Raw genomic sequence first — 26,858 nt, 5'->3', positions numbered from 1 at the left:
ACAGCACTCTCCCCTCCACTCCTCTAAAAGCCCAGGATTGCCTGCTGCAGGGCTGGGCTCTGGGATGTCAGAGCTGCCTCCTTCTCCTGCTGACTCATCCACCCATGACCTAAAAGGTCAGGAAGGCGGGGGTGGGGCAAGGGAGGAAGTCAAAGGTGGAAAAGAAAGGAGGCAAAAGCCCTACCAGGGGAGTTGGGGGTGGGGACCCGCCAGAGCAGAGGCACCTCCAGCACGTGGCAGGGCAGAGGCCTGCTCCTGGTCTCCCTCTGGTGGACGAGGGGCAGGCAGAGGCAGGAAACCAGCAAGGAAGAGGAAGAGACAGCACTGGGCTAAGTCAACAAATCTTTATTAAATGCCTGCTGTTACTGGGAGGAGGCCATGATGCTGGACACACCTGTTAAGAGAAGGAGAGACCAGAGTAAACATACTTTGCTGTGAAGTAGACAACCAAGATTCCCACTCAGTTTATCTGACTCCAGACCCTCCATGAGGCTCCAGAAGCCCCAAGGATAAAGGAGGGCCAGTGAGCAGGGACAGACCCCAGTAAGGGTAGAGACACACAGCAAGGCCCCTTTAGGCCTTGGAGAGTCTTGGTGAGTGCTAGGAGGCAGGACACAGCCTGACAGTTCCATGGCAGAATATCCAGCATCTCCTGCCATTCTCCCCTGGGCAGGCAGCCCCAAGACAGGTCAGTGGAGTCTGGGAGATGCAAATCTCCCATCCATGAAGAACCCCAGCCCTGGTCTTTGTCGAAGGCCACCCTCTTTGCCCCATAGCCTGAGGCCCCAGGCCACCACTCACTGTCAAAGTCGATCTTCTCCACGATGTTCTTGGGCTTAATGCTCTCTTCCTGGCTACAGATGAAGATCTGCCCTGACTCGTCAGCGCTCCAGCCATATTTGCTCATCCACACCTTCAGCTGGCTGTCTGCAGGGGACATGGGCAGTGTGGGTGCTTCAGTCAGCCCGATTCCACAGTACCAGGGGGACTGGGAGACAAGAGGATCCAGGCTCAATAGGCCAGGGCACCCTCCTTGCACAATGGCTCCACTGGGACCTCCTTCATGGACAACAGCAGCTGCTGGACTGGTCTCCCTGCTGCCACCCTGCCCTTCTATGGGTCATTCTCTAAACGGCCGCTAGAGGGAGCCTTATAGCTTTCTCATCCTTACCATTGCAGGGCTTTTGTCTTAACTTCTTTTATTTTATATTTCTCTCTTTTCTCTCCCAGTGTAAATTTTGGTTCCTAACAGTATTTACTTACCTGCTTTTCCCCATAACCTATATGAAATGTTTGCAAAATTATGATGTCATCATAACCACTAACAGTAAGCCTTCTTTTTCTGTTTGCCCTTAGAAAGTATGCCAGTGAGGGTGTACAGAGTAGTGTTCACTTATTTGAAATAATTTTCTTTGTGACCATTACCAATTTGATACAGATTCATCTAATTCTCTTTATATTCATTCCAAGGCTTGTTTCATACCCTTTTAATTTAATTTCACTTTTAAATATGTAAAACATCTACCTGCTATAAACACTCGGTATAATGCTACCAACCATGCCCCCCCACCCCATCCCTATCTGAACCAAAAGGCAAAAAACTACAAGGTACTCAGAAGTCTCATTCCTAACCCCACCACTCTCCTCCCTGTTCCCACCTTCCCTCCCAGGAATAAAACTATTTTCCTTAGTTTCTTGTCTTTCCTTTCTGTTTCTTTTTGAGAAAATAAGCAAATACATACCTTTTTCTTTTCTCTCCTTTTCATTTTTGGAGGGATCTTCTTAAAAACATAGATCTGATCACAGCCCTCATTGCTCAGAGCCCTGCTATGGCTCCATCTCACTCAAGGTCCTCCTGAGGCCCCCAGACCTGGAGATCCCCCTCCAACCCCTAGTTCTCTGCCTTGCGCGCCCCCCCGCCCCCACCTTGCACACTCTGTTGTGGCCACACAACAGCCTGGCGGCCCTGCAAACCTGACAGGCAGGCCCCTGCTCTAGGGCCTTCACATTTGTTCTGCCTTCGGGGGCCCGCCTCATTCCACAAAGGTAACTGTTCCAACATCACCTCTCTACCCACTGTCTTACTTTCCTTCATAGCATGAATCGCCACTGGACATACACATCTTGTTATTTGTTTCTCTACCTCTGTGAGAAGGCATCTGAGCCCTTCTGTTTTGTTCACTGCCGTGTGCACAGTGACTAGAACAGCATCCAGCACAGGGTAGGTACTCAATAAGTGTATGCAGACTAAGTGAACAGGTGGCACAGAATCTTCCCCAAGTAAGGGAACGTCTTCCACCAAATCCTTATTCCTCCCAGGCTGGGCATTCAGTAACAACCTGGTGAGGCCAACGGGGGTCCATCTGAGGAGCTGGCTGAGACCCACTGCCCAACCCCCCCCAACCTCCCAGCTTTGCACAAGGGACCCAGAGGGCCTTACCTGTCAGGTCCCCAAGCATCTCAGCCAGCAGCCAGCGGTCAATATGCTGGTAAGTGATACCCACGACATGGCAGATAACTACGGAGGTCAGAGACAAAGATGGTAAGGAGCCGTCCTGCAAGGCCCAGCTTGCCACTCCCTACCCCTGGTCCCTTAGGGATCCCAGGCTCAGAAGATGACTTACATTTTCGGACAGAGTCTTCAAAGCCAGTTATACCTTCCAAGAGGTCCATGTTTTCATCCAGAGCTTGCTATGAGGAAGTGATAATGTTCACGATAATATTAATAACACCTATGGTATTAATATTAATAATGTTAACAAGAATAACTGCTAACATTTGAACATTTACCCCACATGCTAGCCATTCTTCTGTGTGCAACCCTGTGGTGTAAATTACAGCCATTATGCCTATTGAAGATGAGGAGATCAAGGTTCAGAGCAGCTAAGTGATTTGCCCAATGTCACAGAGCTGGAGTTTGAAACTGGCAGGCAGAAACCACAACCCAAGAGAGGGACAGACACTCATCAGCTAACTGCACTCAGCCACCTACCCTTGCTCTGTTTCACACTCAGAGAAAAAGCCACATGCCTGCCTTGATCCATGAGGGCCCACAGGATCTGCCCGTCACCTCTGTGCTCTCATGTCCACCCACCTGCCCACTCTCTCATCCTGCTTCAGCCCCAGTGGCCTCCTCGCCGCTCCTCAGACATGCCAAGCACCCACCCACCTCAGGGCCTTTGCACTGGCTGTTCCTATGTCTGGAACTCTCCACCCCCATGACCAGCACCCCCACCTCCTTCATGTTTCTGCTCAAATGTCACCTCAGCAAGGGCTCCCTCCAGTGCGAGTGAGGGAAAAGAGGAACCCACAAGGACGCTGAGGAGCAGCAGCGAGGCAGGAGGAAAACCAGGAGACTAGAGACCTTGTGGGGGTGAGCCAGGAAGCTAGGGGGAAGTGGCCAGAGTGTGAAGATGCTTGAAATTCATAGGGGAAGGAGGGGGGCAATTACTTGGTGAGGATAAGTGTAAGGCAGTGGCCCCCACCCTTGGCTAGACATCAGAATCACCTGGGATAACTGTTTAAAATCCCAATGACTAGGGCCGGCCCGTGGCTCCCTTGGGAGAGTGTGGTGCTGATAACACCAAGGCCACGGGTTCGGATCCCATATAGGGATGGCCGGTTCACTCACTTGGAGAGCGTGGTGCTGACAACACCAAGTCAAGGGTTAAGATCCCCTTACCGGCCATCTTTAAAGAAAAATAAATAAATAAATAAACAAAATCCCAATGACTAGACTACACTCAGACCAATTACATTGGACTCTGTGAGGGCAGGACCCAAGCATCAGTATTATTTTTTTAAAAAGGGCTGGCCGGTTAGCTCACTTGGGACAGCATGGTACTGATAACACCAAGGTCAAGGGTTTGGATCCCCATACCGGCCAGCCACAAAAACAAAACAAAACAAAATGAAAAACTCATCAGAGGTTCAATGTGCTGAGAACTGGTCCAGGGTATGGCTAGGAATGAGGGGCTGAGGTCAGGTGGAGGACAAGATAGTGGATGAGAGATCAAGGAACTGACAGGTCAGGGTGATCACCTAATGTGGCTTTTCAAACATCTAAGAATCAGGAGCAGTAAAAAGTGGCAGTAAGAGAGAGCTAAATTCTTCAAGAAACAAGGAGCAGTCATCTAGGGGGGTCAAACTTACAAAGTGGGGCAGGAAGTGATGACACATGAGCTTCAAGATTAGGGGGTTTGGGGAGGAGGAGGGAGATGGGACAGGCAGGGGCAATGAGGAATAAGGAGGCTACAGAAGAGGGCCAGGCTCCCTTAGAGGAAGAAAAGGACAGCACGTTCAGACAGGCTGAGAAGAGGAAGAACTTCCGCTTGTGACTGATGGCATGTACCAGAGAGCCCAGTAGATGGATGGATGGGGAGGGGGACAGGGTCAGACTGAGCCTTGTTGGCACAGGGGACGATCTATAAGTCCTGGCTCTGTGAGGATGATTCCATGAGATCATGCCTGCACAGCACTGAGCACAGGGCCCACTGCCAAGCACGCAACCACTAAATGTGCATGATCATTACTTTTGGCTCCACACGGCCAGCCACCCGCCATGCCCCTGCACCCAAGGGAAGTTACCCAGAAGGCCTGGAAGTGGCAGGTCTCCAGCAGGTCCCCAAGGTACAAAATCTGTCGGATCGGCCGCTCTTCTTGCTGGGAGGAGGAAGTGTTAAGGGAAAAATGGCCTCAGAGCCTGAGGAGGCTGGGGTTGGGTCCTAGATCAATCACCCCTCCTTCAGTGGACTGAATTATGTCCCCCCAGACTAACTGAAGCTTGAACTGTGTCTCCCAAGTTTTATGTATTAGAAACTTAGCCCCCACTGTGACTGTTAAAAGGGTGGGAAATCCTATTATGGTAATAGGTTAAAGGTGGAGCCTTGAAGAGGTGATTGGATTGAAGGACCGTGCTGTAGTGAATGGATTAAACATGGTGATCAGGGGCGTGGTTCTGAGGGCTTTAAAAGAAGAGGAGAGTCTATCTTGCCCTCTCTCTTGCTCTTTCTGCTTCCACAATCTTGCAATGAGACCCCTGGGTCACTGTTGCCACCACCAGATGGACTTTGGACTTCCCAGCCTCAAAAACTTTAAGCAATAAATTTTGCTTTCTTTATAAATCACCCAGTTTCAGGTATTTTGTTATAAGCAACATAAACAGACTAATACACCTCCCCATCACCTTCTTCTAGTCCCTTCCTTCCAAAGGTTCAGTTCTGTCAAAGAACTGGAAAATGAAGCCATCTTATTTCTTCCGCGGACGTCTGCAGGAGAAAGGATGTTCGCTGCAGCACTCTTTATAGTGGCAAAAGGTGAGCAACGACCAAGGGTCCAATGATGGGGACAATGAAATAAATGACAGCTCATCCACACACTGGGATCAAGTGAACACTTGCAGAACAGACACAGAGAACTCAACGCACTGTGATATGAAAAAAGCTAGACCCAGAAAGATGCACATAATATCCTACCATTTGTGTGGGGGAAATATTTGTACACGAACACACACACCTACCTGTATTTATGTATTTTACAGAATATCTGTGGAAAGGTGCCCAAGAAATGCAAACAACTGTTGCTTCCTGGGAAGGGAGTGGGGTGGCTGTGGGACAGGGAAAAAAGAAGCCTTGTTTTTCACTGTTTACTTTCATATTTTCAGTTGTGAACCATGTACCTATTTTTTTTTTTTTATCACCCAGATTTTTGCTGGTGGATATATATCTGTTTTACAAAAAGCCACCAGAACACACCCTTGGGGGAGGTAGACAATCTATGAGAAGGCAGGAACCACCATGTGCACACCTGGTGGAGCGGGTTCAATGAGTCACCTGCCATTTCTCAGCTCAGCCACCAATGAGCAGGCAGTGTGACAGCCGCCACCACAAAGGCCCACCTGCCTTGTCAAGCACAGGTGGGGGACTCTGCCGAATTTGTTAAGTGAGTAAATGAAAGCTGGAGGCTCACTGGCCAAGCACTGCACCAAACACAAAAAAGCAAGTTGAGGAGAGGAGAGAGTTCACTGATTTTCACTCAAAATTCACAGAAGGCCAGCTGTGTGCCGGGTACTAAGGACACATGTAAATGAAGTTCCTTCCCTCGTGGAGCCTGACAATCCAAGCTCTTCATGGCCCTGTCTGGCCACTCCTCCCAGGCCCTCCTGCCTCTTGCCTGGTGGCTCTCTACATAGCCAGATCCCTCAAGGGAATCTTTCTAAAGCATAAATCTGTCCACAGTGCCCTACAGCTTTAAAGCTTTCAATGGTTTCCTAGTGCTGTTTGAGTCCAACAACACTCCACTTGGAAATCTATGGCATTCCTACAACAAACTTCCTCTGCTGTCTTTAAAAAACAGCACTGACCTCTTTTTTTCCTTTAGGCCTTCCTACTATTCCCTATGCTTGGATCACTATTACCTACCCCTTCATCTAACTCCTTATCTTTCAGATATTCCCTCCTCCAGGAAGCTTTCCCTGTCCTGCCAGGGTCAGGTTCCTCTTCTGGCCCCTCTAGCCCCAGACCTGACCACTCTAGGCTGTCACAAATGGGGGATCTGTTTGTCTCCTCAGTGGACTGTGAGCTCCATGAGGGCAGGGCCCAGGCCTGTCTCAGTCACCACAGTGTACCAGCCCCAGGCCGAGCCCACAGCAGGCACTCAGTGTTTGTGGATGAACTCACAGACCACTTTCCTGTGAATTCCACTACCTTGCCTTCCGCCCCTACCCCTCCCAATTCCCCCCTCCCGACCTCCAGGAACAGGAAGGATACATGTGCCTGGTCAATCATGCACTTGCACAGGGTGAAGTCAGTGTGGGGCAGATTGGTGAGGGCCTTCAGCAGGATCTGGGCAGTGACCGTGGTCTGAAAGAAGGCTGGGTTGAACTGATACCTGAGAAGGGGAACAAGAGAAATGGCAACAGTGGCACCTCCAGGTCCCCAAGCCTCACCAGGTGCTAGGCAGGCTGCCCAGTGCTTTAGTCGGGAGCTTGGGAGGTGGACATGCCTGGGCCCCAGACTCAACCACAACACTTTCTGGTTGTGTAACTTTAACCTCTCTGAGCCTACTTCCCTGCTCTGTAGCCATGGACAGTTAATCCTTGCAACCACCTGATAAGGTAGATGCTGTAAAGTGATTCACGGACAAATGAGCATAGAACCAGCAGTATGGAGTAATGGTTAAGGCTCTGGAGCCAGACTTAGGTTTAAACTTCCCTGTTGAGTGACAGGGGACTGCTTATTTTAAATTCTCTGCACCTCCCTTGCCTCCTTGCAAAGGAGGACAATAACAAGCACATCTACCCCACACAGGCAATATAGCAGTGAAGTGAGTTAATACATATAAAGCCTGTGGCACAGAAGCTAGCATGTGGTGAGAACTCACCAAGCAGTGGCAATCACCAATAACAATCTAAACCACCCCACAAATACAAGTTTTATCTCCATTTTACAGATGTGAAAACCAAGGGTACATAATCTACAAAAATTACATAGCTGGTAGCATGCCAAGAAAGCACACAAGAGGGGAGCTGGCCAGTTAGCTCAGATGGTTAGAGCGTGGTGCTGATAATATCAACAAGGGAAGGGATCATTAGGACAGAGTCACACAATCAAACACTACACAGCAATGACAACAAACAAACTGCAACCACATGAAAAACGCATGGATCTCACAAACCCAGTACTGAGTGGAAATGCCAGATGCAAAAGAGCTCATGCTGTGTGATTACACTTGTGTTAAAGCAGGCAGACCTAAGCCAAGTTGATGAGGATGCATGCATGTATAAAGTCAGGTCGCGCGAGCATGAGAATGGATACCAAGGTGGGGGGGAGAGAGGGTGCCATATGGATGATGATTACATGGGTCTTCATGTAGGATTATTTGTTAAACTATATATTTGTTTTACGTACTATCCTGTATACATACCTTGTAATTAATTTTTAGAAAACCATTCTCTCCCTTCTGCCTCAATTTCCTTGGCTTCCTAGTCTTGCACACCAAGAGAAGTCACATCCTGCAGGCTACCCCCAGCTACCCTACCCCCTTGCCCATGTTGGGAGTGGCACCCTGCTAGCTGCCGGCATGGGGGCGGGGAAGGGGACAGACACTCACAGCTTCAGGACAGCTAGGTTGGCTTCCAGATCATAGGCATTCTCCTTGGCCTGTGTCTCCACATAGCGCTCCAGAGTGGCCAGGTTCTCAGGATTGTACCTAGATGAGAATCGAATGGGTGAGCAGAGAGGAGACAGAAACTGAGGTCAGTCACTTTATCGGGCCAAATGGTCACTGTAACCTCCTCCCTCCTTCCTTTCCCTCTAAATCTGGCACTGGCCACTTGCTCTACCCAAGCTGTGAATCAGCTCTATAACCTCCAATAAAACGTGTCCACATCCAGGAGCTCTCACCTAAGTTCTAAACCCCACTGGAGCCCTGGATCTTGTCTAGGATCTCTCCCCAACCTCTCAGCCAATCAGTCACTGCAGCCTGTACACATGGCCTCCTGAGTTTTCCTTTTCTTTCTTTCTTTTTCTTGGTGGCTGCTGGCTGGTAAATAAATCAAACCCCGATCCCTGGTGTTATCAGCACCACGAACTAACCTAAGCTAACCGGCCGGCCCATTTGTGGCCTCCTGAACATCTCTTCTACTCACTCCCTCCCCTCGTAGATCCCCACCTTGGCCCAGCCCCATCCTCTCTGCCTAGGCCCCTGCCTAGTTTCCCCCATTTCAGCCATGAGCATTCTGGCTTTTACTTCTCCCAGCACAGCCCTGACCTCTCCCGACTGTCAATATCTGTTGTCGGTTTTGTCTCCCTTTTAGAGTGGAAACTCAGTCCACGAAGGCATGGCCTGCGGCTGTCTTGGCCACTTCTGATTCCCAGCATTGCCTAGTACTGATCAGCAGAGCAGATTTTGGTGACATGTGTTGAGTGAATGTCATGGGGAGCAGGGAAGGGAGAGATTAAGGAAGCACTGAGAGACACAGTGAGAGATGAGGAACAGAGAGAAAACTGAGAGGCAGACAGGAAGACTTTAAGGTGATTAAAGGGGAGACTGAGCGGCAGGCCTTCTCTCCTGCCTCTAGGCCTTTGCGGCGCTGTTTCCTTAAACATCTCCTCCAGGATGACCTCCCCACATCCAGAATGACGAGAGAAACCCCACCCCAGGGCAAGTCCCGGACCCTGACTACCTCTGCTGTCTCCGGAAAACCCTCTCCCCCTCCCCGCTTGGCCAGAGCGCTTCCTCCGACCGGGCTCAGACCTGTCGATACCCTTGAGCAACTTGCCCACGTTCGCTCTCATCTGCTCAAACATCGCCATGACTACTGTCACCTCCCACAACCAGGGCTGGAGCCGGAGACAAAACCGGAGAGTAGCCCTCGAGGACCGGAATAGGAAGAGGTGGTGGAAACGGAAATACGTCATTGTTGACTCTCCAGCCCCGGTTGGCGGTAAAAGGGCATGATCTTGCGGCAGCTGCCACGCTTTCCGGCTGCCACGTGATTTCACCCCCACAAGCGCAACTGGCGCGTGCGCATTCGCTCCACTCGAGCTGGACCAACGGCGTGAGAAAAAGCTTAGTCTATCCCAGTGTGCAGGCGCCTTCTTGGGCAATGAAGGGGGGCTGGGCTTTTCCCAGGCCTCGTGTGTCCAGGTTCAGGGTTTGGGGCGTGCGCGCGCGCGAGCGTATAAACTCTCCGAGAAGGAGGCGGAACTCTGACGGCGTGCGCGCACGTCTCATTGCTCGCGGCCTCAAACCACAAAAGTGTGTGGGAATGCATTTAGTAGCCCTCCCGTGGCCGAGTCCGAAGAGAGCTTTCTGAGGCCCCACTTGCCTTAGGTCTGGGTTCCTGAAGCAGGATCCTGAGCTTCCTAGTTTCAAGTTCTGGATCTTGGTCCCCACCCTCCATCCCAGGAGTAGGGTCCCACAAAGTTAATGTGTTCTGTTTTGCAGGGGCTGGGATGAGGGGCTCCTGGACCCCGCCCGATTGCTCCCAGTCTCCATTAAGCTCCAGTATTGGGGCTGAGGGCAAGCGTCCCATGTGTGCCGCCATGAGTTTTGTGTATAGATTATAGTGCAGGCTTGAATGCACAGGCATGTGCCATGTTTGTGGAGGTATGTGCTCTGGGTGTATGCACATGTGTACACCCAGATATCCAGGCATGTGCACGTCTACGCGTCTGCACACCACACAGGAGGTAACATAAATGCGTGTATGTGCTGCAGGTGAACAGGCGTGTACACTACATAGCTATTCCTGTGCAGACCTGCCACCTCTAGGTTGTGGCCAAACCTTCAAAAAACGCAACAGAGGTTCAACTACGGGGGAGGGGTGCTAGGGCAACCCCCCGCCCCTTACAATTAATATTTGCATCTCGTTTACATCCAGCCCTGGGCCTTGGGGATGGAGGGGGGTCCCCTGGGTCCCAAGACAAGCTGCCCCTCACAGGCTCTCAGAGCCCAGGGGACAGGGGGTGGAGCCGGTTGCACAGACCTGCAGCTGGGGCAGGAAGTGAGAGTGGGGAGGGAGGAGGCCACAATCCTCGGAGGCAAGGCTGTACAGGGCTTGTGGGGAAGAGGGAGGTGCCAGCACTTGAGCCCTGAGGCCCTGCTGGCCCCTGGGCGCAGGCCCAGCTCCCGCCCCCAGGGATGGACCTCGCGGACCCCGACATCTTTAATAGGGATCCCCGGGACCACTATGACCTGCTGCAGCGGCTGGGTGGCGGCACCTATGGGGAAGTCTTCAAGGTGAGGAAGCCCCTCTGTCTCCATCACCCTCTAACCAGTGACCTCTGCGTGGAGGCCCAAGAAGGGAAGAGGGTGCAAAAGGGCCCCAGTCCTTAGCCTTGGCTCAGGGATGCTGAGGAGGGACTCAAGCGAATGGAGCCTGACTGACTGCCAACTTCCCCTTTACAAGGCTCGAGACAAGGTATCCGGGGACCTGGTGGCACTGAAGATGGTGAAGATGGAGCCTGGTGAGGAGAGGACCCAGGAACTCCTTCCCCACACCCCACCCTCACCTCCTGGGTCACTGGGATCGCCTTCCCCATAGCTCCCTTCCTGCCGCAGCCTTTTCTCTCCTGCCCCTCCTCGCAGATGATGATGTCTCCACCCTTCAGAAGGAAATCCTCATGTTGAAAACTTGCCGGCATGCTAACATCGTGGCCTACCATGGGAGTTATCTCTGGTGATGATCCTTAGACTTGCCCTGGAACCCAGCCTAACCCTTAACCCAGAACCCCCATTTCTGACAGAGGCACCTCCTAACTTGATCTCCAATCCTGAACTTCCATTTCTGACCAGGGCACCCTAATCTGACCTCCAGTCCCACACCCCCATTTTTAACTGGGGCACCCCTAACCCGATCCCCAGTCCAAAGTTCCACTTTTCTGACCAGAGCACCACCTAATCTAAACCCCAATCCAGATCTCCCATTTCTTACCAGGGTCCCCCAAATTGATCCCTTCATAGTAACCAAATTTAAAATCAACTCCCCTAAAACTAATCTCTCATCATTCTACCATTTGGGTCTCCCAGTTTCACTCTCTGCAACTTTAATAAGAATCTCTAAATTCTCTAACCCCCAAATTAATATCTCAGATGCCCGAATAATGGCCTCAGTTCCCCAGACCTGGCACCCTGGCCCCTTTGTCTCCTCCAAACCTCAGCAACCTGTGAGATCTCTGCCCTATCTCCTAGGTTAGCATGGGACAACAGAGAGGTATCCTGGGTTTGGAGCCCAAAGATCTAGGTTTGAGTTGAGTTGCCCCTGAATACACATTTCCTCTCTGAGCTTCAACTTCCTCATCTGTAAAATGGGAATGTAACAGTCTCACTCTGGTGGGCAAGGGGAGATAGAGATGGCAGCTGTTACACTAAAGTTCTAATTGAACTAGAATAAGAGTGAACCAGAGGCTCTCCTATAAATAATAACTTATTACTGCTATTGTTATTATTATTATTATTGCTGTTATTCTTGATCCCTTGTAGGTTGCAGAAGCTCTGGATCTGCATGGAATTCTGTGGGGCTGGTTCTCTCCAGGACATCTACCAAGGTTAGAGAAAAGACAACGAGATCCAGGCACGCCCAGCCCCTCAAATCCACCTATCCCATGTCTATGTTTTTGTCTCCTGGGAACTGTCTTTCTGGTCCGTATTTCACACAACAAGCTCCTCCTCTGGGCCTGGGGCTGGCCTGGACAATGCTGGGGATACTGTGGTGACTGAGTAAGTCCTGGACCCTGCCATGCAGCGAGCACCTGTCAGTCCAGCCTCAGTCCCTCTGCAGGCAAGGTTCCCTGACATCCCATTCCCTTTTTCTGTCTCAATGTTTGCATTTTTTTTGCCAAGGCCTATTCTGTTTGCGTATTTCTGCATTTTCTGGCTCATAGTAGGTGCCCAGATTTTCATCAAATGAATGAAGGAATTTGTTTCTCCTCAGCCTGCCTTTTACTCTCTTGGAGAATTTGAGGGTTGGGGGTGGCCTGGGCCTCTAATCACCTTTCTGAATTTCTGCTGCCCACTTCTGTCTTCAGCCATCTGCCTAACTTCCTCCAGCCCAAGACCAAAAATGTTAGAAAAGGAAGGACTTCATTAAGAAGTCCTCGGGGGGAAACTGAGGCCCACAGAGAGGAAGCGACTCACACAGCCAGTCTGTCAGATCTGGTCTCTGCCCAGTTCTCTCTGTCTGTCTCTCTCTCTTGTTTCCTCTCCACCCCTCCGTGTCTCTCTTTCTAGTACTGAATGTCTGTCTTCCCGCATTTGGTCTCTGCCCACCTTTCTTTGTCTTTGTCTCAGTATGGATCTGTCCCCATTTCTCTGTCTCTTTGTCTCTCTGCCTTTCCTCATTTTGCAAAGTCACATTGCTCCCCTGTTCAGAGCCCTCCCACAGCTCCCATTTCTCTTGGAAGAGAAGCCCAAACCCCTCATCATGGCTCGCACCAAGCCCACTTTCTGCCTCACTTTCTACCACTCTTCTCTGCCCCCACTTGGCTGCACACTTTGCTGCTTTCCAGACCCACAAGGCCCTCTTCCCCTCTGACCCCTGCACTCCCTGTTCCCATTCCCCTCACAGGGGGACCGACCCCTTACCTCTTCAACTGTCACCTTCTCAGAGGAGCCTTTGCTGACCACGTTGTGTAAAATATTACCCTTCCCACACGTATTTCCTGTTGTCCTTTCTTGCTTTTTCTTCTTACCACTTATTAGCATCTCACGTACTGTACTCGTATATTTCACTTATTTATTGTGTTTCCTGTCTGTTTCCCACTGGAACGTCCTCTCCATGTGGGCAGGGATATCTGTCTCTTTGGTTTGCATCTGGATCCCCAGTGCCTGGTGCCTTGTGCTCAGTAGACATGCAATAAATATCTGCTGAGTGACTCTCTCCTTCCAGCCTCTCTGTCATCAACTGCCCCGCTCTCTCCTCCTCCTGCTTGTCCCATCCTGTCTTCCCCTCCTTTGTGGCATTCTCTCAGCTGATAGGGGTGGGGGGCAGGACTCCTGGGCCCAGGTTTCCTGGCTCCCATCCAATGCCTAGCTGGGGTGACCTTTGCAGTGACAGGCTCCTTGTCAGAGCTCCAGATCAGCTATGTCTGCCGGGAAGTGCTCCAGGTGAAGAGAGGCCTGGGGGGTGCGGGGTGGGGTGGGGAAGTGGAGGGGACGGACTAGAGGAGGGAAGGGCCCTGCTCCCACCCCCAGCCACTCACAGCGCTCTTGTCCACCCTTCTCCCCAGGGACTGGCCTATTTGCACTCACAGAAGAAGATACACCGAGACATCAAGGTGGTCTGGGGCAGAAGGGTGCCCTTGGGGGTAGGGCCCAGGAGATGGGAATGGCATTTGGGGGTCTGAGAGAGCAGGGTAGCTTGACTTGTGGGGTGGGGGGGAGCAGGGGTGGGGCAGCGTTGGGCTGGGGAGGGGGCCTCTGCAGTCTCTAATACCTCCCTCTCGTCCCCAGGGAGCCAACATCCTTATCAATGATGCTGGGGAGGTCAGACTGGGTGAGTGTGGCTGGTGGGGGTGGGCAGGGGGTCTGATGGGGTGGCGGGGACCCCAGATCACTATATATCTCCCTCTGCCTTTAGCTGACTTTGGTATCTCGGCCCAGATTGGGGCGACACTGGCCAGACGCCTTTCTTTCATTGGGACCCCATACTGGTGAGGGCTGCCTGGTGGGCAGCTGGGATGGAGTGGGGGGCAGTGCCTTTTCCCACTCCTGTTCTCTGGAATCTCCTTCCTGTCTCCATTCTCTTGCCTCTGCCTTTCTCTATTGAAGATGCTTTTGTTCTCTTTGGTTCTCTCTTGAGTTTTCCATTTATCTCTGTCTCTCTGTGCCCCTTTCTGCCTGTTTCTCTGTTTGTGTTGATTTCTATCTTGATCCATTGCTCCATATTTATTTCTCTTTTCCCTCCATTTCAGTCTGTGGCTCTCTGTTTCTTTGTGTCTGTCTGTCTCTATCTCTTTATCTCTCTCCATATGTATCTTCTAGGCTGTCCCTGTCTCTGTGTTTATCTCTCTGTGTCTGTCTTTATTTCCGTCTCTCTCTCCATCTTTATGTTTCTGTCTCCATCTGGCCCTCTCTCTGCCTCATCTCCCCTCTCCGCATTCTCCTTCTCTCCCCCTCTCATCCTCTCCCTCCCTGTGCCACCCCTGGCTCTCTGAGGGTCTCTGCCCCCAGGATGGCCCCAGAAGTGGCAGCTGTGGCCCTGAAAGGGGGATACAATGAGCTGTGTGACATCTGGTCCCTGGGCATCACAGCCATCGAACTAGCTGAGCTACAGCCACCACTCTTCGATGTGCACCCTCTCAGGTAGGCTGGGCCCAGAGCCCCTGCCCAGCTCTGACTCCGAAGACCACCCCTCAGCCTGCTTCCCCACATCAAGATCCCCCTACAGGAGACCCCAAGGGTTCCCCCAGTGCAGAAAGCCTTTTCTCCAGCCTTCCACACCAGGAACCCCAACTCAGGGGTCCCCATCCTGAGCCTCCCTCTGCATGTGCCATAGCTCTATGATGGGATGAGTGGCTTCCCTTGGAAGTGGCATCCTCGTGCATTGTCACCCTGAGCCTCATTCTCATTCTGTCCCTCTCTTTGCTCTCCGCTGACCTTAGTGGTCTGGCTCCCTTGGGGGGTTTGAGCCCCATGTTCTCTCCATATCTTCCAGAGTTCTCTTCCTCATGACCAAGAGTGGCTACCAGTCTCCCCGGCTAAAGGAAAAGGGCAAATGGTAAGAGAGGGTGACAGGAGGGAGGGAGAGTGAGGGCAGAGCCAGGCTGTACGGTCCGATGGGAAGATCCCTGGTGCCAGAACATGGCTTCTTCCTCCCCAGGTCGGCTGCCTTCCACAACTTTGTCAAAGTCACCCTTACTAAGAGCCCCAAGAAACGACCCAGTGCCACCAAGATGCTCAGTGTAAGCCACCCCTGCCCAGTTCTCTCACCCTATAGAGTTCCCAGGGCCTCCCTAGAACACTCCATGACTCCCTAGAACACTCCAAGACTCCCTAGAACATTCCACAACTCCCTAGAACACTGGTAATTTAGTTCCACAAGACCCCAGTGGCTCTTTCAAAGTCCCTAGTCCCTCAGAATTTCCCAGGACTTCCCCCAAGACCCTCCAAATTGTACCTCAGCCCTTTCCAAGATCCCTTGAGTTGCTAGAACTCACAAATTCCCAAGGGCCTGAAGACTTGTTCCTGAGAGTCCTCTTGAATTCCAAGGGAATCCTGGTCCCCTCTAAGACACCTCTGGAATTCTCCAAGCCCCCTCTGAGAACTCTAAATCCTTCTAGTGCCTTGAGGCTTCTCAGAATTCCCTAGGTCTCGGAGTCCCTCGATTTCCCTGCCTTCTCCCTCCATTGGCACCTTCCTCCACTGTATTCCCTTAGACAAGTTCTCAGACCCCATCCCAGTCCTCTCCCACCACACCCGCCCTCTGTCTGCTGACACCCTCTCCCCCTCCCCCAGCATCAGCTGGTGTCCCAGCCTGGGCTGAATAGAGGCCTGATCCTAGATCTTCTTGACAAACTGAGGAATCCCGGGAAGGGACCCCCTGTTGGGGAGATTGAGGACGAGGACCCTGAGGTGAGGGCCTTGGCTGAGGAGAGCTCTGGGACACCCCCATCCCCTCAGCCTTTGCTCAGGCCATGCCCCTGCTGGGAGCACCTTCCCGCTGCCTCTCTTAGCAGCAAATGAGGTGGGAGGATGGGGAGCTTGGTAGGGCTGGGTGCACAGAGGGTTATGGGAGAGAGGATGGCTCAAGGCTGGGCCCACAGAGTGGTGGGGCTCTGCTTGGGGTCTGCTGTCCTTGATGTAGCTGCCCCTCTGCCCAGCTACCCCCTGCCATCCCACGGAGGATAAGATCCACCCACCGGTCCAGCTCTCTGGGGATCCCAGATGCAGATTGCTGTCGTGAGTAGAGAATCCCTAAGTTTGGGGACACCTAACCCTATAATAGATCCAAAAGACCACCCTTCCCCCACTATCAGACTGCCAGAGTCCCTCATCAGCATCTGATCCCATAAAAGACCCCAGAGAACCTCATCACCACCTGACCTATAAAATGACCATAGAGACCCCCACCTCTCTGACCTGCAAACGGACCCCGTGAGACCACCCATCACCACCCTGACCCCAAAAGAAACCTCACAAATCTCTATCAGAACCTCTGATACCCAAATGGATCCTAAAAACACTCTATAACTATTTTGAGCCCCCACCTCCCTGATTCAAACTTTGACCCCGAAGGAGACCCTTGCAACCAAATTCCTCCCCCTAAGGGACAGTTCCAATCTCTAAGATCCTGACTCCAACCTCCCAAAATTCTATTCTTTCCACTCCCAAATCCTTCTCACCAGCCCCTGCCCCCAGCTCACTATGGGTTCTCTCCCCACTTCCCCACCTCCCAGGGCGGCACATGGAGTTCAGGAAGCTCAGAGGAATGAAGACCAAACCCCCAGCTGACACTGTGAGCCGCCCTCCTCCGCTCTCCCAGCTGCCCTCCCCTTCCCCTTGGCCACTGCTTACCCTTTCCTATCCCGCAGGCTCACTTACAGCCCCCTACAGACTTCAGGAGCAGCAGTCCCAGGTCAGGGACCCCCAGGTGGGGAGGCAGGGGGAGGCTGGGACATGTGTGGGAGCCACCTGAGGCTCATGCCTATCGCTCTTCAGGAGGCACCTGTCAGAGTCCGATGATGACTATGACGACGTGGACATGTAAGAGAGGCCTGGCCCCCAGCTCCACAGGCCCTCACCTCAGCCCCCACCTTCCTATAAATCCTGGACTTGACTTTACCTCCACCCCTGACCCCAGCCTCACCCTCGACCTTCCTTCCACCTTCTTACACAACTTTTGACCTGCCTCCAACATCAAATCTTTCCCCACTATCCTTCTCAGCCCTGACCCTCAGCCCTGGACCCTTAGTCTCAAACTCCTCCCAGATGTTGCCGCAACCCCCAGACCTCAACTTCAGCCCCAACCCTCAACCCCAGGCTCTTGTCTTTTTTCATCTTCTCGCCCAACCTCAGACTGAACCTTGGCCCCTAGAAATTTCCAAAAGGCCAGACCCTGAGCTCCAGACCCAAACCTCAACCCCAGCAGTCAGCCCAGGCCCCCATCTTCCCCCAGCCCCCAGGCCCAGTGTCAGCCTCGGGCTCACTCATTCATTCCATGCATCTCGTATATAATAGGCTCATATGTGGTGCCAGGCGCTAAGTGAGAACCTGAGCCGCGGGAGTTGGTATTATCTGTGTCACTGGGTGGTTGTGAAGGTTCAGACATTTGATGCATTGTCAGCACTCTATACCCAAGAGCTGCTGTTATGTTATCATCATGGTTATTAGTCCTTTAATCCTCAGCTTCAGCCAGACTGAGTCACCCGCTTACCCTCTTGACCTCAGGCTCCAATCCCAGACCCTCAGCCCAACCCACCCCATCTTCCTCCAGTTCTTGTTCCGCAGTCCCCACCTGCTTACCCCATCTTTGTGTTTCAGCCCCACCCCTGCAGAGGACACGCCTCCCCCACTGCCCCCCAAGGTAAGGCCCTGGGCCAGAGCTGGGAGGCTGGAGGCCAGGTCTTTAGATGCAGGGATACTGGGCTCTCTAGGGCTGGGAGTCTGGGAGTCTGAGATGATGGGTGCATTGGGATCTGGATGTGGCATCCCTCAACCTTGGGGTGGAATTCAAAATACTTAGCCTTATGGACACTGCTCAGTAGCTGGTCCTAGGAACCCCTGCTGCAACCAACATTAACTCTTTGGTTTCTGGAGTGTGCTGATGTCCAGGGTGCAGGGGGTGTCAGAGGGAAGGCTGGAATGATGGTAGGACATTGTGGGGAGGGTCACAGCCATGGCTAACTGTCAGTTCTAGTGGAAGCAGGGATTGGGGTGCAGGGTGCCCTCTCTCTCACATCATCTGATATATCTCCCCATGCTCCCTCCCTGTCTCCAAAGCCCAAGTTCCGTTCTCCATCGGATGAGGGTCTTGGTGGGACAGGGGATGAAGGGCAGCTGAGCCCAGGGGTGCTGGTCCGGTGTGCCAGTGGGCCTCCCCCACGCACCCCCCGTCTTGGGCCTCCCCCAGCCACTGACAGCCCTCACCTTACCGCCCATTCAGGTAATAGGACAAGCCGGGGTGGAGGGTGGGCAGGGGTGGGAGCCTTGGGAGCTGATTTCTCCCCAACCCCTCTCAGAACCCTCACTCTGGAACCCACCCTCCCGGGAGCCTGACCAGCCCCCACTGCTGCCCCCCAAGAAAGAAAAGATGAAGAGAAAGGTGACTGCCAGCTATGCTGACACTTGCACCTCTGGATGGGGCTGGGGATTCCTAGTGGGGGCGGGGACAGGGTTGGGAAGACTAATAATAATAATAGGTAACATTTGTCGGGCACTTCCTCTGTGCCAGACTGTGATCCGTGTCTTTACATGGCATAAGCCTTCACAGATAGAAGTAGATGTCATAGAAGTAGATATGATCCCCCATTTCACAGGTGGGGAAATGGGCACAGAGGAGGCAGAGGCAGGATGTGAACCCTGGTACCCTTGCTCCAAAGTCTTAACCACTGCGCCTTCCTGTCCCCTGCTTCCTTTTGCTGTGCCTGCTGCTTGGCCCCACCATGGCCTGCCCAGGGATGTGCCCTTCTCGTAAAGTTGTTCAATGGCTGCCCCCTCCGGATCCACAGCACAGCTGCCTGGACACACCCCTCCACCAAGGGTGGGCATTCAGGAGGGTCAAGGAAAGCATGGGGTGGTGGATGGGGGAGCAAAGGAAGGGAAGGGGAGGATCCTGAATGGAAGGCACAGAGTCAGGGACGGGGGAGGGTCTTAATGGGGTCTGGGAGTGGCCGAACTGAAAAGGGCAGATCCTGTGATTACAGTTGGGATTTGGGGATCAAAGATGGGTAGAGGGAAGATGAGTTGGAGAGTGAAAACTAGGAAAAGTAGAGTTTGGGGGCCAGGATGTCAGAATACAACAGAAGGTTAGAGTTTGGGGTACAAGATGGGTGGACAGAAGGTCAGCTGGAGCATAATAGTAGACTGGAATTGGTGTTTTGAGGTCAGAAGTTTTACAGATCAGAATGCAGCAGAAAAGACAGTTTGGGGATCAAAGATGCAGAGACAAAGTCAGTGAGAGGGTCAATGTTAAAGAAACGGCCTCGGAGTTCAGGGGGGGGGTCACACTGGACAGAAAAAGTCATATTTAGGGGTGTCTGAGTTTGAAGATCATTGTTAAGACAGTATTAGCATTTGGGGATCAAAACTGGGGAGAAAGAGAGGAATTTAGAGGGCTATTTTGGGGGCAGGTCTAAGGTTGGAGTCAGAATTGAGGAGGTAGAGGGTGAGGATTTGTGGGTCAGAGAGGGAAGAACCACCAGAATATGGGAAGTCAGAGGTAGGGGAGAATGAGGCTGACTTAAGGGACTGGTCAGGGTTTGAGTTTAGATTTGGGGAAACAGGCTGGGAATGTCGGGGTGAGAATAAGAGAAGAGAGGGTCAGAGCTTGGGGCCAGAGTGCCAGTGTTTGGGATGAGACAGGTGGGGATCTGGGAAGCCCCCCAGGATGAGGTAGGTTCCAGTGTTCTCATCACCTGTCCCCCCAGACCAGTACCTGCTCCTGGGGGCAGAGGAAGGCATTTTCATCTTGAACCGGAATGATCAGGAGGCCACGCTGGAGATGGTGAGGGACAGTGCCTAGGGTGGAGCAAGGGCAAGGGCAAGGGCAGGGGCAGGAGTTGGGGGCGGCTGGGTGTTACAGGAGATATCTCCCCCATTCTCTGCAGCTCTTTCCTAGCCGGACTACCTGGGTGTACTCCATCAACAACGTCCTCATGTCTCTCTCAGGTCTGGCTGTGGGGAGGGGTGGGGGTCTAAGTTAAGGGGTCAAGGGTCAGGAAATTGGGAGGTAGATGGGTATAACTGAAAAAATTTAGGTTCTCCCATTTGAGCCCTAGGTTCAAATCCCAGCTACTTTTTTCATTGTGGGACTTAGGACAAGGGACTTATCTTCCTTGAGCCTAAGTGTCTCCGTCTGTAAAATGGGGCTCACAATAATCCCCACCTCTCAAGTCAGTTTTGAGATAATTACTACAATAAATTAGTCTTTAAATAGCTTTGATGTTCAGATGACAATTAGAGCTTATTCCACACTTTACTAAGATAGAGTGAGCAAGTTATAGATTTAAAAATCTGTCATTATTTTATCAACGTTTTGCATAACAGGATTCCTAACTTTAGGGGAAACAGCCGATAAAAAAACAACAGATGGATTTTTGGATATGTTTCTTTTTTAAAATTTTTTTGGCAGCTGGCCAGTATGGGGACCTGAACCCTTGGCCTTGGTGTTATAACACCATGCCCTAACCAATTGAGATAACCTACCAGCCCTAGATAGGTTTCTTTTTAAACTTTGTAATATGTGTAACATCATCTGACTGAAGTGTATGTAGTTTTTCTGTGTAGCTATAAGCACCACGGGGGTAGGGAACATATTTATTTTGCTTACCACTGTTCACCAGAGCCAAGCACAGTGCATGGACTACAGTGGGCCTTAAAAGTATGTTGAGTGAGATGCCTGGGGAATTCTAAAATAACAATAATAATAATAATTAAAAAATAAAATAAATATGTTGAGTGAGAAATGAATGAATGGAGGTACTTGAGACTTGCAAGCTTGGGAGTTTCAGATAAAGGAATGGGGGGAAAGGGGTTGGTATCTGGGGTCCTATAACTGCCTACTTCCCCCCACATACACACACACTGCAGGAAAGACACCCCACCTGTATTCTCATAGCATCCTGGGCCTGCTGGAACGGAAAGAGACCAGAGCAGGAAGCCCCATCGCTCACATTAGCCCCCAGCGGCTATTGGGAAGGTACCAGCCCCTAGTGGTACCCAGCAAACCCCTATAATCTCCCCTCCCCCTACTGCCATCCCACCACCCATTCACACCTACCTTTTCTTCAGGAAGAACATGGTCTCCACCAAGATCCAGGACACCAAAGGCTGCCGGGCTTGTTGTGTGGGTGAGAATCCCATGGGTGTGTAGAGGAAATGGGCCTGGGCCTGGGCCAGGGGCGGGGCTTGGTCTGCACCTACCCGAGAAGGTTGCAGAGTTAAGGCCGCGTGTCCAGAGCCCAGGGAAAGATGCGTGGTAGTCTGGGTCTTGTGGGGATGGGGAAGGAGGAAAGAGAGGATTGATCCTAACCCATCCTTGCTCATCCCCGCAGCGGAGGGTGGAGACTCCGGCGGCCCGTTTCTGTGTGGCGCATTGGAGACGTCCGTGGTCCTGCTTCAGTGGTACCAGCCCATGAATAAGTTCCTGCTCGTCCGGGTAAGGGACCTGGGGTAGGGAGTGCTGGAAACTCTGGGGAATGAGAGATGGCTAGGGTCTTCCACCCTCTGCGCTTGTGTTGAGAGCTCCAAGAAGCCCCGCCTCCACTGAGGCCCCGCCCCAATCCTCCAAAGGCCCCGCCCACCTGAGATCTGAGTTGGAGGCTCGCCCTTCGGAGACCTTCCTGATCCTTAAGCTCCGCCCCTCACAACGGGGCCTAAGTGCTCCTCATGCCCTATGCCCCGGCCCCCAGGTTAGGACCTGTCCTGTTGAGTCTAAGGAGGTTTTGCTCCCTGGGGTCCCTCCCTTTATCACCAAGGTGGCACGCCCCCAAACGAAAGCCGCACTCACTCTGAGGCGACACCTAAGCTCTCTGAGGCCTTAACTTCTGAAATTTGTAGATGGCACCTCTCAAGACTGAGAGCCTGGGAAATGCTTCGGGGTCCAGGCCTGCTCCAAGGCCACGCCCCTCTCAGGCCCCGCCCCGAGCCTTCACTGAGCCCGGCCCCTCCCTGTGCGGCCCACAGCAGGTGCTGTTCCCACTACCAACGCCTCTGCCAGTGTTCGCGCTGCTGACCGGGCCAGGTTCTGAGCTGCCCGCCGTGTGCATCGGCGTGAGCCCCGGGCGGCCGGCGAAGTCGGTGCTCTTCCACACCGTGCGCTTCGGCGCGCTGTCCTGCTGGCTGGGCGAGATGAGCACCGGTGAGTGGGGTAGAGTCTCGCCGGGGGCGGGGCTGCTGGGAGGGGTGGGGCTTATTAGCCCTGGAGGGGTGGGTCTCGGTGGCTGGGCGGGGCTTAGCCTGAGGCAGTACTGAGAGAGGGTGGAACCTGCGGGGGCGGTGGATGGGGAGGGAATGGCAGGTCTTATTTCATTGGTGAGATTGGTGGAGGGGTGGAGCCTGGACGGTGGGCGGGATTTAGCCTGCTGGCTTGGGAACTGAGGGGGTGCCGAACAGAGAGACTGGCTTTCTGGGGGTAGTGTGAGGAAAGGGGAATAGGGCGGAGTTGGTCCTTAACCACCCCCTCAAACAGAGCACACGGGACCAGTGCAGGTGAGCCAGGTACAGGAAGACATGGTGATGGTGTTGATGGACGGTAAGAACACTCCTCCCTCCCCTTCCCCACCCTTCCCCCCACCTCTGTCCCTGGATCCCCACCCACAGAAATGCCTCTCAGAAACACTGAGCCCTTCCAGGCCTTACCCCTGTCCTTGTCCTTCTTAGCTTTTCACACTGAATTTATTGCCTGGTTCCTTAGTAACCCTTTAAGTACTGCTCACAGTTCTTAAAGTCCTCTCTCTACCCTCTTACAGGCTCTCTGAAGCTGGTGACCCCAGAGGGGGCCCCAGTCAAGGGGCTTCGCACACCTGAGATCCCCATGACTGAAGCGGTGGAGGCCGTAGGTATGTGCAGGGATATGAGGGCCCAGGGTCAGGGGTGGAGGATCAAGTGGTCCCCAAGAATAACAGGCACTGCTTTTTCCTCAGCTATGGTTGGAGGTCGGCTTCAGGCCTTCTGGAAGCATGGAGTGCAGGTGTGGGCTCCAGGCTCAGATCAGGTAAGCTCCACTCCAACTCATCACATGGGCTTGGAGAACTCTTGAGTCAGGACGTGAAGTGCTGGAGGGGAAGCTTCGAGTTTCATTTCAGACAGATCTCTTTCTCTGCCCCAGGGTCCCTGAGTCCTGGTCTTATCCTGGGCCACCGTGCAACCTTGTGCAAGGGACTTTGCTTCTCTCTTAGCTTCTGTTCCCAACTGTAAAATGGGGTTGCTATAGAGATATGTGGATGGTTAAGAGTATGAAGCAGGCTGCGTGAGTTGGAATCCAGCTGAGTGACCTTAGACGAATGACTTAACCTTCCTGTGCCTCACTGTCCTCATTTGGAAAATGGAGGGGGAAATGTGCTTATCTCATAAAACACTGTGTCAGACTCTGCCCTTACACTTTAGAATTTTATTTAATTTTCACAATCACCTATCAAGTAGGAACTATGATTTCACAGGTTAGTAATCTGCAGCACAGAGAGGTTAAGTAACTTGCCTGAGGTCATTGAGCTGGAGGGGTGTTATGGGCAAGAATGATTATTTCTGGCTCTGAGGCTAGTCATTCAGAGACTTCTCCCTGCTCTCTTTAAGGAAGCTGTGTTTGTGGGGAGAGGGGAAGGGTCTTCAAGACACTGATACACACACTTTGTTCCCCAGCTGCTGCAGGAGCTGAGAGACCCCACCCTCACTTTCCGTCTCCTTGGCTCCCCCAGGTATGGTCATGGGGAGGGAGACAGATGGGCCTGAAAGGGGACCTTCCGATGTGGACAGGGCATCATCCTGAGGTGTCACCAGCCACCTGTATCTTTGGCCTGGGCAGTCTCTCACCTGGTCTCCCTGCTTCCATCCCTGCCCCCATAGTCAGTTCTCCACACGGCAGCCAAGGGGGCATTTTCATTTCATATTTTTATTTTATTTAGCATTTTAAGTATTAAAAATAATTATTTTAACGTTTTATTTATTTATTTATTTATTTATTTTATTTATTATTTTTTTTAAAAGATGACCGGTAAGGAGATCTTAACCCTTGACTTGGTGTTGTCAGCACCACACTCAGCCAGTGAGCGAACCGGCCATCCCTATATGGGATCCGAACACGGGGCCTTGGTGTTATCAGCACCGCACTCTCCCGAGTGAGCCACGGGCCGGCCCTTAACGTTTTATTTTGACACTATTTTAGACTCACAGAAGACTTGCAAAAAATAATACAAAAAATTCTTGTATCCCTTTCACCTACATTCCTCAGATGTTAGCTTTTTTTTTAAAAACCACATTATCCCTGTACCAGCCAGCCATAAAAGAAACAAAACAAAAACAGCACATTTGCTTTAATCTTCTTTCGTATAAACACACACACATACACATACATGGGGGAGGTGTAATTTTTTTCTGGGTATTTGGGAGTAAGTTGCAGACACGATGCCCATATACCTCTAAATACGTCAGTGTGTGTTTCCTGAATCAAAGCAAGGACATATTCTTACAAATATGTGAGAATATGCAGCTGTCAGAGTCAAGAAAACAGCACTGAGATGTCCCAACCTTCTAATTCATACACCCATTCAAGGTTCACCAGTTGTCCCATTGATGCTGTTTATAACAAATCATTGTTTTCTGCTCCAAGATCCAATCCAGGATCACGGATTGCATTTAGGCATGATGTTTCTTTAGTCTTTAGCCTGGAGCAATTCTTCAGACTTATTTTGTCTTTTATGACCTCAACATTTTTGCAGAGTATAGGAAAGTTGTTTTCTAGAATGTCCCTCAGTTCAGTTTGAGATTTCCAGGTTATACATGTTGGGTAGGAACTCCACAGAAGTGATGTTGTCCTCAGGGCATCATGTCAGGAGGGACACGATGTCAGTTTGTCCCATTACAGGTGATGTTAACTTTGATCATTTGGTTAAGGTGGAGTCAACCAGGTTTCTCCACTGTAAAGTTGCTTTTTTTCCCCTTTGTAGTAATAAGTATCTTTGGGGGAGTTTCATTAAGACTATGTAAATATACTGTTTCACATCAGACTTTCAGCCACTACTTTTAGAATCTATTAATGACTGTTGCCTGAGTCTATTATTATTAGAATGATTACCAAATGGTGATTTTCTTTTTTTTTTTTTTTTTTTTTTTTAAATTTTTTTTTTTTTTTTAATTTTTCTATTTTTGTCTTTTTCGTGACCGGCACTCAGCCAGTGAGTGCACCGGCCATTCCTATATGGGATCCGAACCCGCAGCGGGAGCGTTGCTGTGCTCCCAGCGCTGCACTCTCCCGAGTGCGCCACAGGCTCGGCCCCAAATGGTGATTTTCTAATTCTGTCATCTTTCTGAATGTATTAGTTGCCACTCTGAAGTAGGGAAGAGCTCTCCCTTCACCGTTTATTTCTTTATATCAGCGTGGTCTCATGGATTTCTGTTTTATTCTGTGGGTTATAATCTATGAGCGTAAAAGTTCATGGAAGGATTCCTGTTATCTTTTTTTTTTCTAAAGATGACCGGTAAGAGGATCTTAACCCTTGACTTGGTATTGTCAGCACCACGCTCTCCCAAGTGAGCTAACTGGCCATCCCTGTATAGGGATCCGAACCCATGGCCTTGGTGTTATCGGCACCACACGCTCCCAAGTGAGTCACAGGCCGGCCCCTCCTATTATCTTTTAATTCAATTTTTACACAGATTTTTTGAAGTACCCTCATATTACTATCATCATTCATTTTGAGGCATAAGTAGTCTCAGATTTAGCCAGTGGGAGCCACTTTGAGAAGCCCCTGTACTGTTATGACACGCCAGAGGGGTCTTTTAAAAATCACTATCTGATCACATCACTTTCTTCTTCTTTTTTTTTTTAATTGGTTATGAATATTCATGGGATACAAAGCTAATTGTCACCACTTGTATCCAAGATGATCATGTCACTTTTGTCCTGCTTAAACTCCTCCTATGGCCTCAAGATAAATATTCAATCCTGGCCAGAGCCCACAAGGCCATGATATGTCTGGCCAAGCCCCAGCCTCTCTCCCACCTTAAAGCCTTTGCACAGGCTGTTCTTTCTGCCCAAAACACTCTTCCCTGCCTTTTCACCAAGCTCCTTCCTGAGCCTCCTTCAGGCTCTAGCATCCATTATTTGGGGGAGCCTTGGCTGACCTTCTGGGTTAGGTTTCCCTGTCATACTGCCCATGCTTCTTTGTACTCATGTAAATCACTGATTCAGGTTGGTCTCTCTCTCTACACTGTGAGCTCCCCAAGGGCAGGGACCATGTCTGCTCATTCAGTCCATTCTATATTGTGAACAAATTAATTAACAAATGAACTGACTTCTCCCTTTCTTCCCCAGGCCTGTAGTGGTGGAGACACGCCCAACAGATGATCCTACTGCCCCCAGCAACCTCTACATCCAGGAATGAGTCCCCAGGGAGGTGTTAGGAACCAGTCCCTGCACCCCCCTCCCAACACACACACTAGTGGTTATGTCATGTCCTTGTCTCCCAATAAACATGACTTTA

The 26,858-nt window shown here is 51.5% G+C and overlaps 2 protein-coding genes across 2 annotated transcripts; one reads left to right on the top strand and one right to left on the bottom strand.

The window, feature by feature from the left end:
* Positions 1 to 325: 325 nt before the first annotated feature.
* Positions 326 to 9,394, bottom strand: EIF3K (eukaryotic translation initiation factor 3 subunit K). Its single transcript, XM_063112229.1, has 8 exons — positions 9,256 to 9,394; positions 8,110 to 8,208; positions 6,768 to 6,888; positions 4,588 to 4,662; positions 2,625 to 2,691; positions 2,441 to 2,518; positions 802 to 927; positions 326 to 394 (listed from the first exon to the last, which is right to left on the bottom strand). Exons 1-8 carry the CDS (start codon positions 9,312 to 9,314, stop codon positions 363 to 365), a joined length of 657 nt encoding a protein of 218 aa, XP_062968299.1. The 5' UTR covers positions 9,315 to 9,394; the 3' UTR covers positions 326 to 362.
* A 1,250-nt stretch (positions 9,395 to 10,644) lies between these two features.
* Positions 10,645 to 26,837, top strand: MAP4K1 (mitogen-activated protein kinase kinase kinase kinase 1). Its single transcript, XM_063110546.1, has 31 exons — positions 10,645 to 10,743; positions 10,913 to 10,970; positions 11,092 to 11,182; positions 11,986 to 12,050; positions 13,553 to 13,608; positions 13,731 to 13,778; positions 13,954 to 13,996; positions 14,081 to 14,153; positions 14,674 to 14,805; positions 15,158 to 15,220; positions 15,323 to 15,404; positions 15,958 to 16,074; positions 16,323 to 16,401; positions 16,899 to 16,957; positions 17,034 to 17,077; positions 17,161 to 17,205; positions 17,983 to 18,025; positions 18,442 to 18,604; positions 18,681 to 18,763; positions 19,117 to 19,201; positions 20,088 to 20,164; positions 20,268 to 20,328; positions 21,250 to 21,358; positions 21,451 to 21,509; positions 21,714 to 21,817; positions 22,345 to 22,519; positions 22,850 to 22,912; positions 23,130 to 23,219; positions 23,304 to 23,374; positions 24,019 to 24,074; positions 26,690 to 26,837. The coding sequence occupies exons 1-31, from the start codon at positions 10,645 to 10,647 to the stop codon at positions 26,757 to 26,759; spliced, it is 2,463 nt and encodes an 820-aa protein (XP_062966616.1). The 3' UTR covers positions 26,760 to 26,837.
* Positions 26,838 to 26,858: the final 21 nt, after the last annotated feature.

The sequence above is a fragment of the Cynocephalus volans genome, chromosome 10 (genome assembly GCF_027409185.1).
Source record: "Cynocephalus volans isolate mCynVol1 chromosome 10, mCynVol1.pri, whole genome shotgun sequence".
NCBI lineage: Eukaryota > Metazoa > Chordata > Mammalia > Dermoptera > Cynocephalidae > Cynocephalus > Cynocephalus volans.
Note: the sequence above shows the minus strand (reverse complement) of the source record. Positions and strands in the feature narration are given on the sequence as shown.

What these genes read in the sequence shown, in the direction of transcription:
- EIF3K (XM_063112229.1), bottom strand. Translation starts at nt 9,314, where the DNA reads ATGGCGATGTTTGAGCAGATGAGAGCGAACGTGGGCAAGTTGCTCAAG. An exon ending in AACCTAGCTGTCCTGAAGCT is followed by an intron (nt 6,889 to 8,109) that starts GTGAGTGTCTGT and finishes TCCCCTTCTCAG; the next exon opens with GTATCAGTTCAACCCAGCCT. An exon ending in GCATGATTGACCAGGCACAT is followed by an intron (nt 4,663 to 6,767) that starts GTATCCTTCCTG and finishes TCCTCCTCCCAG; the next exon opens with CAAGAAGAGCGGCCGATCCG.
- MAP4K1 (XM_063110546.1), top strand. Translation starts at nt 10,645, where the DNA reads ATGGACCTCGCGGACCCCGACATCTTTAATAGGGATCCCCGGGACCAC. An exon ending in CCTATGGGGAAGTCTTCAAG is followed by an intron (nt 10,744 to 10,912) that starts GTGAGGAAGCCC and finishes CCCCTTTACAAG; the next exon opens with GCTCGAGACAAGGTATCCGG. An exon ending in GGTGATGGTGTTGATGGACG is followed by an intron (nt 22,913 to 23,129) that starts GTAAGAACACTC and finishes ACCCTCTTACAG; the next exon opens with GCTCTCTGAAGCTGGTGACC.